This window comes from Triticum dicoccoides, chromosome 3B (assembly GCF_002162155.2).
Source record: "Triticum dicoccoides isolate Atlit2015 ecotype Zavitan chromosome 3B, WEW_v2.0, whole genome shotgun sequence".
Taxonomy (NCBI): domain Eukaryota; kingdom Viridiplantae; phylum Streptophyta; class Magnoliopsida; order Poales; family Poaceae; genus Triticum; species Triticum dicoccoides.
Genome location: NC_041385.1, coordinates 467001107 through 467012533, shown reverse-complemented (window position 1 = coordinate 467012533; position 11427 = coordinate 467001107). Strand labels below are relative to the sequence as shown.

General features: G+C 49.4%; 1 protein-coding gene across 1 annotated transcript; it reads left to right on the top strand.

The window, feature by feature from the left end:
* The first annotated feature begins 6827 nt into the window (after positions 1-6827).
* On the top strand, positions 6828-7646 carry LOC119281406. The gene has a single exon (XM_037561922.1). The coding sequence runs from the start codon at positions 6828-6830 to the stop codon at positions 7545-7547; it is 720 nt and encodes a 239-aa protein (XP_037417819.1). The 3' UTR covers positions 7548-7646.
* The last annotated feature ends 3781 nt before the right edge of the window (positions 7647-11427 follow it).

Genomic DNA, 11427 nt, shown 5'->3' with positions numbered 1-11427 from the left:
AAGTATGGACTTTGACTGACTTGCCCGTTGAGCGGCGAGCCATAGAAAATAAATGGATCTTTAAGAGGAAGACAGACGCGGATGGTAATGTGACCATCTATAAAGCTCGGCTTGTCGCTAAGGGTTATCGACAAGTTCAAGGGGTTGACTACGATGAGACTTTCTCACCGGTAGCGAAGCTGAAGTCCGTCCGAATCATGTTAGCAATTGCCGCATTCTATGATTACGAAATATGGCAAATGGACGTCAAAACGGCATTCCTTAATGGTTTCCTTAAGGAAGAATTGTATACGATGCAGTCGGAAGGTTTTGTCGATCCTAAGAATGCTGACAAAGTGTGCAAGCTCCAACGCTCGATTTATGGGCTGGTGCAAGCATCTCGGAGTTGGAACATTCGCTTTGATGAGATGATCAAAGCGTTTGGGTTTACACAGACTTATGGAGAAGCCTGCGTTTACAAGAAAGTGAGTGGGAGCTCTGTAGCATTTCTCATATTATATGTAGATGACATACTTTTGATGGGAAATGATATAGAACTCTTGGACAGCATCAAGGCCTACTTGAATAAAAGTTTTTCAATGAAGGACCTTGGAGAAGCTGCTTATATATTAGGCATCAAAATCTATAGAGATAGATCGAGACGCCTCATAGGTCTTTCACAAAGCACATACCTTGATAAGATATTGAAGAAGTTCAATATGGATCAATCCAAGAAGGGGTTCTTGCCTGTGTTGCAAGGTATGAAATTGAGCTCAGCTCAATGTCCGACCACGGCAGAAGATATAGAAGAGATGAGCGTCATCCCCTATGCCTCAGCCATAGGTTCTATTATGTATGCCATGCTGTGTACCAGACCTGATGTAAACCTTGCCGTAAGTTTGGTAGGAAGGTACCAAAGTAATCCCGGCAAGGAACACTAGACAGCGGTCAAGAATATCCTGAAGTACCTGAAAAGGACTAAGGAAATGTTTCTCGTTTATGGAGGTGACAAAGAGCTCGTCATAAAGGGTTACGTCGACGCTAGCTTCGACACAGATCTGGATGACTCTAAGTCACAAACCGGATACGTGTATATTTTGAATGGTGGGGCAGTAAGCTGGTGCAGTTGCAAGCAAAGCATCGTGGCGGGATCTACATGTGAAGCGGAGTACATGGCAGCCTCGGAGGCAGCACATGAAGCAATATGGGTGAAGGAGTTCATCACCGACCTAGGAGTCATACCCAATGCGTCGGGGCCGATCAAGCTCTTCTGTGACAACACTGGAGCTATTGCACTTGCCAAGGAGCCCAGGTTTCACAAGAAGACAAGGCACATCAAGCGTCGCTTCAACTCCATTCGTGAAAATGTTCAAGATGGAGACATAGAGATTTGTAAAGTACATACGGACCTGAATGTAGCAGATCCGTTGACTAAACCTCTCCCTAGAGCAAAACATGATCAACACCAGAATTCCATGGGTGTTCGATTCATCACAATGTAGCTAGATTATTGACTCTAGTGCAAGTGGGAGACTATTGGAAATATGCCCTAGAGGCAATAATAAAAGCATTATTATTATATTTCCTTGTTCATGATAATTGTCTTTATTCATGCTATAATTGTGTTATCCGGAAATCGTAATACATGTGTGAATAACAGACATCAACATGTCCCTAGTGAGCCTCTAGTTGACTAGCTCGTTGATCAACAGATAGTCATGGTTTCCTGACTATGGACACTGGATGTCATTGATAACGAGATCACATCATTAGGAGAATGATGTGATGGACAAGACCCAATCCTAAACATAGCACAAGATCGTATAGTTCGTTTGCTAGAGTTTTCCAATGTCAAGTATCTTTTCCTTAGACCATGAGATCGTGTAACTCCCGGATACCGTAGGAGTGCTTTGGGTATGCCAAACGTCACAACGTAACTGGGTGACTAAAGGTAGACTACGGGTATCTCCGAAAGTGTCTGTTGGGTGACATGGATCAAGACTGGGATTTGTCACTCCGTATGACGGAGAGGTATCACTGGGCCCACTCGGTAATGCATCATCATAATGAGCTCAGAGTGACCAAGTGTCTGGTCACGGGATCATGCATTACGGTACGAGTAAAGTGACTTGCCGGTAACGAGATTGAACGAGGTATTGGGATACCGACGATCGAATCTCGGGCAAGTAACATATCGATAGACAAAGGGAATAGCGTACGGGGTTGATAGAATCCTCGACATCGTGGTTCATCCGATGAGATCGTCGTGGAGCATGTGGGAGCCAACATGGGTATCCAGATCCCGCTGTTGGTTATTGACCGGAGAGTCATCTCGGTCATGTCTGCTTGTCTCCCGAACCCGTAGGGTCTACACACTTAAGGTTCAGTTACGCTAGGGTTGTAGGGATATGTATATGCAGTAACCCGAATGTTGTTTGGAGTCCCGGATGAGATCCCGGACGTCACGAGGAGTTCCGGAATGGTCCGGAGGTAAAGATTTATATATGGGAAGTCCTGTTTCGGGCATCGGGACAAGTTTCGGGGTTATCGGTATTGTACCGGGACCACCGGAAGGGTCCCGGGGGTCCACCGGGTGGGTCCACCTGTCCCGGGGGGGCCACATGGGCTGTAGGGGGTGCGCCTTGGCCTAATGGGCCAAGGGCACCAGCCCCACATAGGCCCATGCGCCTAGGGTTTGAAGGGGGAAGAGTCCTAGGAGGGGAAGGCACCTCCTAGGTGCCTTGGGGGGGAGGGAAACCCCCCTTGGCCGCCGCACCCCCTAGGAGATTGGATCTCCTAGGGCCGGCCACCCCCCCTTGGCCCTCCTATATATAGTGGGGGAGAGGAGGGACTTCATACCTGAACGCCTTGGCCTTTGGTTGCCTCCTTCTCCCTCCCCAACACCTCCTCCACCTCCATAGTGCTTAGCGAAGCTCTGCCGGAGTACTGCAGCTCCATCAACACCACGCCATCGTGCTGCTGCTGGTGCCATCTCCCTCAACCTCTCCTCCCTTCCTTGCTGGATCAAGAAGGAGGAGACGTGGCTGTTCCGTACGTGTGTTGAACGCGGAGGTGCCGTCCGTTCGGCGCTGGTCATCGGTGATTTGGATCACGTCGAGTATGACTACATCATCACCGTTCTTTTGAACGCTTCCGCTCGCGATCTACAAAGGTATGTAGATGCATCTAATCACTCGTTGCTAGATGAACTCCTAGATGATCTTGGTGAAACGAGTAGGAATTTTTTTTTTGTTTTCTGCAACGTTCCCCAACAGTCATGATGTGGCATTGCTGACCATCTATCAGGAGGTGTGAGGCCAAGGATATTTTTTCCACTTTTGGCCACTTGCCTCACCACCCAGCAAGCTCAAAGCTTGTGGGTCGGGTTTGCATTGAGTAGGGCCTAGTGTATGGGGCATGGTTTATCCAGCAACTCGTCCAGGACCGTTCTGGGCCTGTTTTTATTTTCGGCGGGCTCATGCTCGGGTGATCGCCGCGTGTATGTTCATTTTGCTTGGGCTTTTTTGATCGCCGCGTGTATGCTCATTTTGATTGGGCTTTTTTGAGTTGTGCGGTAGGGACTGACTCCATGCGCATTTTCTGCAACTTCCAGGCGCTTCCATGGCATAGTATTTGCGTGCCATGTCTGATAGTTTGATGAAGCTTTGCATGCGGCGACGGGTGAGGGTGTTTAGGATTCCTTCGTCCCGACAGTTGAATCGAAAGGCTTCAATTATGTCTTCGTCACGATAGTCCGTTATCTTGTTTTTGACCAAGAAAAATCTAGTCCAGTAATGATGGACCGTTTCTTCAGACTGCTGCTTGACGTACATCAGGTCCCATACATCTGGACTTCCCGCATCTTGGGAATACTCGGTGTGGGAGGTGGGTGGGATTTTTTTAGCATTCTCGTCTGCTATGAGTTCGGAGCGTCGGCAGTGGCGAAACGTGCTTGAGTTGTGTCCGGATCTGGCTGCATAGTGTTTGGGCATGCATCAGTATGTGGTTGGCCCGACTCAAGGTTGGATCCCGTATCATAGGTCGAGTCCGAGCTCTTCCCTTGATAGGTGTCCGTCTCCGGGCTAGAGACCATGGTATATACTGTTTGCAACTTCGGAGATCGTGATCCCTCTGTTGTTTCTTCGATGGTAGCGACGAGGTGTGAATCTATACTTTAAAATCTATATAAATCTGTATGTACTCCGTATTAAAACGGAAATTGCTTTTAGAAGCCGAGCTTCATGAAGGCCTCCAAATGCAAAATTCAAAATTCATAAAAAAATCATATTTTTACATTTCAAAAAAGTCTGAAAAATACAGAGATAGATGAAGGCATAGTGCACAAGTGTGTAAATTTTCGGGAAGAAATATATTGAAATGAGGTTGTACAAAAAGACAAATATAGGGATTTTTAACACATAATACTATTCATTCTTCTAGACCATGAATTTGTCTTTTTGTACAGGTCGCATTTCAATTATTTCATCCTGAAATTTTACACATATACGCCTCACATCCATGTTTACCCTGTGCAAATCTTTTCAGATTGTTTTTTAAACCAAAATTTCTGAATTCTGAAATTTTCAAAATTCGGCTTCCATGGAGGTCGAGAGCCAAAAGGCCATTCTTGCATTAATATCTAAAAGGGCTTATATTTAGAAATAGAGGGACTATTTTTCCTAAACACCCATGGGTTAGGGCATCTCCAACGCTTTTTTTTAGAAAACGGGGTACTGCGCGGCAACTGAGACCCTTAATAGTGAGTTATAAGTCAAGTTCAACAGGGAAAAAAGACATGACAATGACAAAAGGTTTTGAAGACGCGCCTGTTGAAGTGTATATGTGGATTATCTATCCTTTTCGTTAGTCCGGACTTTTGATTGCGTTGACTAGTGCATGAAGTTTAACATGGTACCTGAGTCCAAGTCCTGGCTTCTCAATTTATCCAAGAAAAATGTTGTTCCCCCTTTGTGTCCCTGTATATGCCTTTTGAGCCATACCTCTGAGTCTATTCACGTGTTGACTTCCCGCATCACGTGAGAGGGGGTGTTCACACCGAGCAGGGGCTAGCTAGCCAGGTGCAAGTGAGAGCTCACGGACACATAGACGCACAAATGTGCAACAAGAAGAAGAATGCATCGCCTCCCAGGCGCAAGCGAGACGACGCGGCACCCAGCCGCACCAGACGGTAGAGGGAGAAGACCCGCCTGCCAGTGCCACCACAAACTCGAGGAAGACCATGAAGAACGCTCGCGGCACCTTTCACAACACACCTCTCGACTCCTCACAATAGAAGACAAAAGCACTCTAGCCCAACTCCTCCTTCCGCGGCCAGCATGAAGGGCAGAGGCTCGGTCGCGCAGGAGAGCGCACATCTGCTCAATGTTCGGCATGTCCCTTCACGAGCTGAGAACTTTCCAAAGCTGCAAAAAGGAGATGAATTTATTAAGAATGTCAGTCGGATGATGAAAACAATCTCTCAAATAAGGCTTTGTTTCTAGACGCTAATCCGGATTCCGGATAATATTCGGCAAGGGAATACTACTCAACTCCGAGCGCGCACATGATATGATGGAGAACTCGCCTCGCAGGCCAAAGACTGCAGGGGAGTGCGGACACCGATCACAGGCCCTGGCATTGAAGGCTAGTTCGGGGGGCTATTGAGGGAGTCCTCGAATAAGGGGTCCTCGGGCCCCCGGCTCATTGCTTATAGGCCGGACTGATGGGCTGCTATGGAGCCAAGCTAGGGCGTGGACCCATAACCGGATAGAAGATCTTCGGAGCCGTGGTGTGCCCTCCAAGTCAAGATTTAGCGTGATCTTTTCCTTTATTGTAACCGACCATGTGAACTCTAACCCATGTCCATATAAACCGGAGGGCTTTAGTCTTTAGGGTTAGAGCAACATCCAATCCCCATGAACCTAGGGTTTAGCTCGCCTGATCTCGAGGTAGATCGACTCTGTACTCATACCATACACATCAAATACAATGAAGCAGGACGTACGATTCTACCTCCTAGAGAGGTCCCGAACTTGGGTAAACACCGTGTTTTTCATCCCCTATTCCCCATTGATCCTAGATCCGCAGCTCGAGACCCCCTACCCGAGATCTGCCGGTTTTGACACCGACATTGGTGCTTTCATTGAGAGTTCCACTGCGGATCACCAAAGGATCGATGGCCCAACTATTCGATGGAAACCTCACTCGCGCCAGGGACATCTTTGTCCCTGGCCAGATCTTCACGTTCGGTGGCATCACCTTATGCGCCGACCTCATCGGTCGTTTGGACCAAGTTGAGAACCTCACCCCGATTACGGAGCCGACCACCGGAACTTAGAGTCCAGCGGCGGCCCTCGGGAAAGCCTTGCTCCCGTAGAGTCCGCTACCCCTGCGGAAGAGCTCGCCGAGCCCGACGCCTTGACCTCAGATTCAGTGGGCACGAAGGAAGCTGACACTATCCGGGATCTGACCTTAAAGCCGGATCCCATCGAAGTACTCAAAGAACATCCCGCCGAATATCCCGGAGGCATGGCCCCGACAGGAACCTCTTCGGTAGACAACTTGTTGGATCGATTCCTCGCCATGGGAATCTCCGTCAGCAGGCCTACGGCCTACAACCTGATCGGGCTTAAGCTGACAACAGAGAGACCCACCCATTTTACTCCGTACGTAGTATGTATTACAATTTATAAAAAGACTTCTGTTTAGCCGAGAGAGTAACAGATAAACCGTCGAATTTTATCTTATATACTTATTGATCTACTGCCCCAAGGCAAACAATAACAAATTCGTAGTACGCGCACGCTCCTACCGGCCGCCGGGAAGATCTGCAACCGGTACGCGGCAACATGCCATCTCTTCTCTTCCGGCTTGTGCGAGCCTTGTTGAATTTGGTCAAGCAAACATTGTACCCGGCCGCGAAGCCTGGACGTGGTGTCCCCGTCCTTGGCGGTAGCGACGCCGGCTTCAAGAGGCCGGCGGTGCTCACCTGCCCCCGGTACATCATCTCCGTGATCTGTGAATTCGCCATGTTGATCTGCATCACCGGGACGCTGTGCTACTACTTCACCTACGACTTGCCACCTGAGTTCTCCGTCCACTTGACGCCGATCCCGAGCAACAGCAGCGTGGGGGCTCCGGCCGCGACGACGTCCATCCCCCGGGCCTTCGACGTCGTCCTGCACGCCAGCAACCGCCGCGCTACGGGGAGGTGCCACCACCACGGGGAGGGAGTGGTGACGTACGGCGGCTATACCGTGGCGTCGGGCCACGCGCCCGACTTCTGTGTGCCGTGGAAGGGGGCGCTCGAGGTGCCGTTCGAGCTGGCGTGGGACTGGGACGACGGCGTTTACCTGCCCGAGCACCTGCGCGGACTCATCGCGGCGGCGGAGAGAGTCTGCGCCGTGGAGTTTGAGGTCCAGGTGAGGCTCCTCCAGGGAGGCGACGCCCGCTCCGGCACGGGCACGCCGACGTGGATGTGGTGCAAGGCGAGGATCGGTGGGGCGCCTGGCGCCGTCACGCCCTGCACCGTGTTCGCTCCACAGAACTGGTTTTCGCCCCTGGCTTAGCCGCCTCGGTGTCCCCATGTCTGAATTTTTGCTTTTCCTGGCGCACAAGTGTCCCACAACGCCAGCCAACCCTTATGTCAGCTGTCCAGTTTTCACTCTTTTGATGGCCATTCCTAGCTAGGTGATACGCTATTTTGATAGCAATAATTTCCAATGTAATTTCTCTAGGAAACTAGCAGTGTGATTTCATCTGAAAGAAGAAGAAGTTGTGTGATTTTGGTAAACTGCTTTCGAACCGTAGAGAGACGTGGAACTACCTTTTCTCTTTGTGATTGAGCAGACTTGTGGTGCATACACTACTGGAATTTTCACGTACGCCGGGTATAATGCTCTTCGCCAAGTGCTAAAACACGGACACTCGGCAAAGCTTGCTTTGCCGAGTGTCACTCTCAGCAAACCCACTTTCACGGCAAACTACACTCTTTGTCGTCACTGCCTCACGGCAAAGAGGCATCGCACGGCAAACCCTGCAGACGCCGGGAGCCACTCACGGCAAAGAGTAGCCACGTGGCATGTCCGTCCGCAACAGACGGCTCCGTCAGTTACTGTCTACTTTTTTGAGTGTGGCTCTCGGCAAAGCACATGCAACATCCTTTTTTGTGTGTGTGTGTTCTTTCCAAGTGACATGTGATCCCACTGGTCACATTTATCAGTAAAAAAATGACGATATGCTTGCCGAGAGCGGCTCTCGGCAATCCTTCATGGGAGCTGACAATTTACATGGCTTTGCCGAGAGCTAGTCTCGGCAATGCTCTCCTTCTTTTCCGAGAGCTTCTCTCGGAAAAGTTGTGGCACAACAGTAGTGTCCCAGACGACCATATTTCCGAGCGTTGCTCTCGGTAGTCTGCCTTTTTTCGAGTGTAGCTCTCGGAAATCTTTCCCATCCATTCTATTGTCAATCTATTTCTTTTCTGATCCCTGCAGATAAAAACCACTACAGTGCATTTTGAGCTAGTCCACACATATATAGGCATAATTTGATCATATATAGGCATAATTTGATCTAGTCCACATATATATGCATAATTAGGGATAGTCCACATATTGTCACACACAAGTTGAATGTATTATCCTAGTAGACATCACACACAAGTCGCAAATTCATACATATTGTCACTACTTGCAAAACACGTGCACGTCACAATAGAAGTACACTTGTTCATATATAGATCATCTTGAGGAGGAGAGGCCATCGGGTTAACATTCCGGAGGAGGAGGAGGGGCATCACTTGCACTGCTTCGAGATTGCATAAGAACCTATAAGAGTAGAGTCATGTGAGGGTGGTTTGTCCCTATGTAATGAATCTTCTACTCTAGTTTAGATAATGTTCTACCTGTAGTTGATCCTCAAGCATCTTCAAACTATTGTTAGTGTCTGCCCGTTCCTTTTCTCTGGACTCCTCCTCAGCCTTCCGCCTTTGCTCCTCTTCAACAGTCCGCTGCGCCATTAAATCCTGTAACATGGCATTAGGCTCATATAGGTTGGAACGGTGCTATTTCGAGGCATGGACATAAATAAAAGGTTAGGATGCTAACCTTGAGACGCGCTATCTCACGTGATGCGGCAGTTGGGCGACTCCGTATGGATGGAGTTGAGCTGGTGCTCGATGCGCGTATCTCGCGCAGCTTGCGGTGCCCGGAGGTGGCGATCGCCCCGTTGCAAAGGAGGTGGCGGCCATGGCCCTTCCCCTCGCCAGCAATGATGAGAAGCTCAGGGTCAAGGGGCTAGGACGTAGGTTCGGCTTCCTCCCCGTGCACCTCCTAGAAGACCTCTTTGAAGGTCCCCCACTTCTCCCCCGCCGACTCGCTGCAGAACTCGGCGCCATCCTTCCCCTTTTGGCCTTCCTTCCAGGCTTCCAGGATGTGGACCGGTCGACCAACCTTCGCCTCCTGCTAAATTAACCATCAAGTTGAATGAACCAAGATGCACCGTGCGAAAAAGTTAACATCTTAATACACATACCATGTGTTGCTTGAGAGCGGTTAGGTTCCGGCTCCCCTGGACATGAGCCGGGCCTGGCATTTTGGCTCATTTGTTTCCCTTCTCCACATGCTGCGCCTGCCATGCTGGGTCACACCACATGTCAACCAGGGCCTCCCAACAATCGTCCTTCATCTAGGGTTCCTTCATCTAGTCAGACAAAATCGAATAATTGAGGAACAAGAGGGATGAACCAAAGTACTAGCAACCGATGTAGTCACTTACCACTGACAGGTATTCTTCTCGCGACAAGTTGATCTGGCAAGCAGTCTTCCTTGTCATCTTCTCTCCCTTCGAGTCCAGCGGCCGACACTGCATCACGGCTTTGTACCGCAGCGTGTGCTTGGTGTCAGAGAGTATCTTTCGGGCAGACTTCACGATGCCTTTGATCGCCTTCTGCTTCTCACCATCCACGCAAGCAAATGTTTGCTACAAGAAAGCATATGGCATCTTCCCACCATCCACGCAATCAAGGATTTGGATATGAAAAAATACAGTGGTCGGAGCTAAGATACTTACAAAAAAAGCATTGATGACCCGAGTGGCCATGGTGACATCGTGCTCATCCTTGTTGTGTACGTAATGCTCCCAGGTTAAACCTGGCAATGGCGGATCGTCATCACCAGGCTTGGACAATCCAGGGAAGTGCTTCCTCAAGAGGGAGCCGATGACGTGGTTCGGCGGGCGTGCCCCCTTAGGTTGTGTCGGGATAAATTCACACTGACTGCATGATATAAAAGACAAGCATATGTGAGTGTCAAAGTTGTGGCATCCAAAATATGATGCAAATGAAATGCTTGCTTACCCCTCTCCTGTCGGGCAAATGATAGGGCGGTTGTTGGCAGCAGTTGGTTCCAGGACCTTCCCCGGACCACGCCCGGATTTCTTCCTCTTGGAAATGTTGCTCGAGGTATACCCCGAGCCGTCCGAGGCCTCCATGTCGCCCGACTCGGTGGCGAGCGGATCTAGGTCCACTCCGACATCGCCATCCGATGATGGCGATGCCTCGGTTGTGGCCTGATGGGAGGCGGACGACTCGGCCCTACCAATCGGGACTCTCCGATACTTATTACGAGTGCTCTCATCAGAATCTGAAAAACAAAATATATATGGTTACTCTCAGTTCCAAAGCAAAACCTTCCTAATCTAAGTGTCATATCATATATGGCAAAAAATAACACAAATAGCTCAATCAAGCCTCAGATATATAGTTCCATTTACTAATGCCATAGCACTGACAAGGAATTTTTTTTTGAAACGAAAGGGGTTGCCCCCCTGCACCAACTTTTTATTAAAAAAGCAAAGGCAACCAAAGATCAGAGTTCACCACTGACAAGGAAATAAACACAAGTATATAGTTTCATTGATCTACTCTAGTATTTATCTAAAAAAAGCACTCCAATAAGGCATATTCTACATACCTGAGGTCATTATGCATATCTAAGGAACAACAATATGCATCAGGCATATTCTACATATCTAAAAAAAGCACTCCAATCAAGCAATAGGACATGCATCTACTACTCTAGGCATTACTAAACAGGACCATCTTCATGTACTACTACATTTGTTCATATTTCATACATTTGTGCAAAATATTATACATACCTGAGGGCATCTCCAGCTGTCGCGCTACCGGAGAAGCTCTGCTGCGGCGGCCGTCCTTGGGCCACATCGAAGAATTGCCGCACCGGTTGCCGGCCATGAAGCTTGGGGGAGGTGGCCGTAGTTGGGGACGGTGGAGGAGGGGATGTCGGTGGCCGCAGTTGGGGACGGTGAAGGAGGGGATGTCGGTGGCCGTAGTGGGGAGCGGTGGAGGAGGGGTGGCGGCCGCAGTTGGTGGTGGTGGAAGGCAGTGGAGGAGGGGATGGCGCCAGAGGAGGGGGTGGCGGTGGAGGA

Bases quoted from the DNA above. Each gene is read 5' to 3' on its own strand.
- LOC119281406 (XM_037561922.1), top strand. From the start codon at position 6,828: ATGCCATCTCTTCTCTTCCGGCTTGTGCGAGCCTTGTTGAATTTGGTC.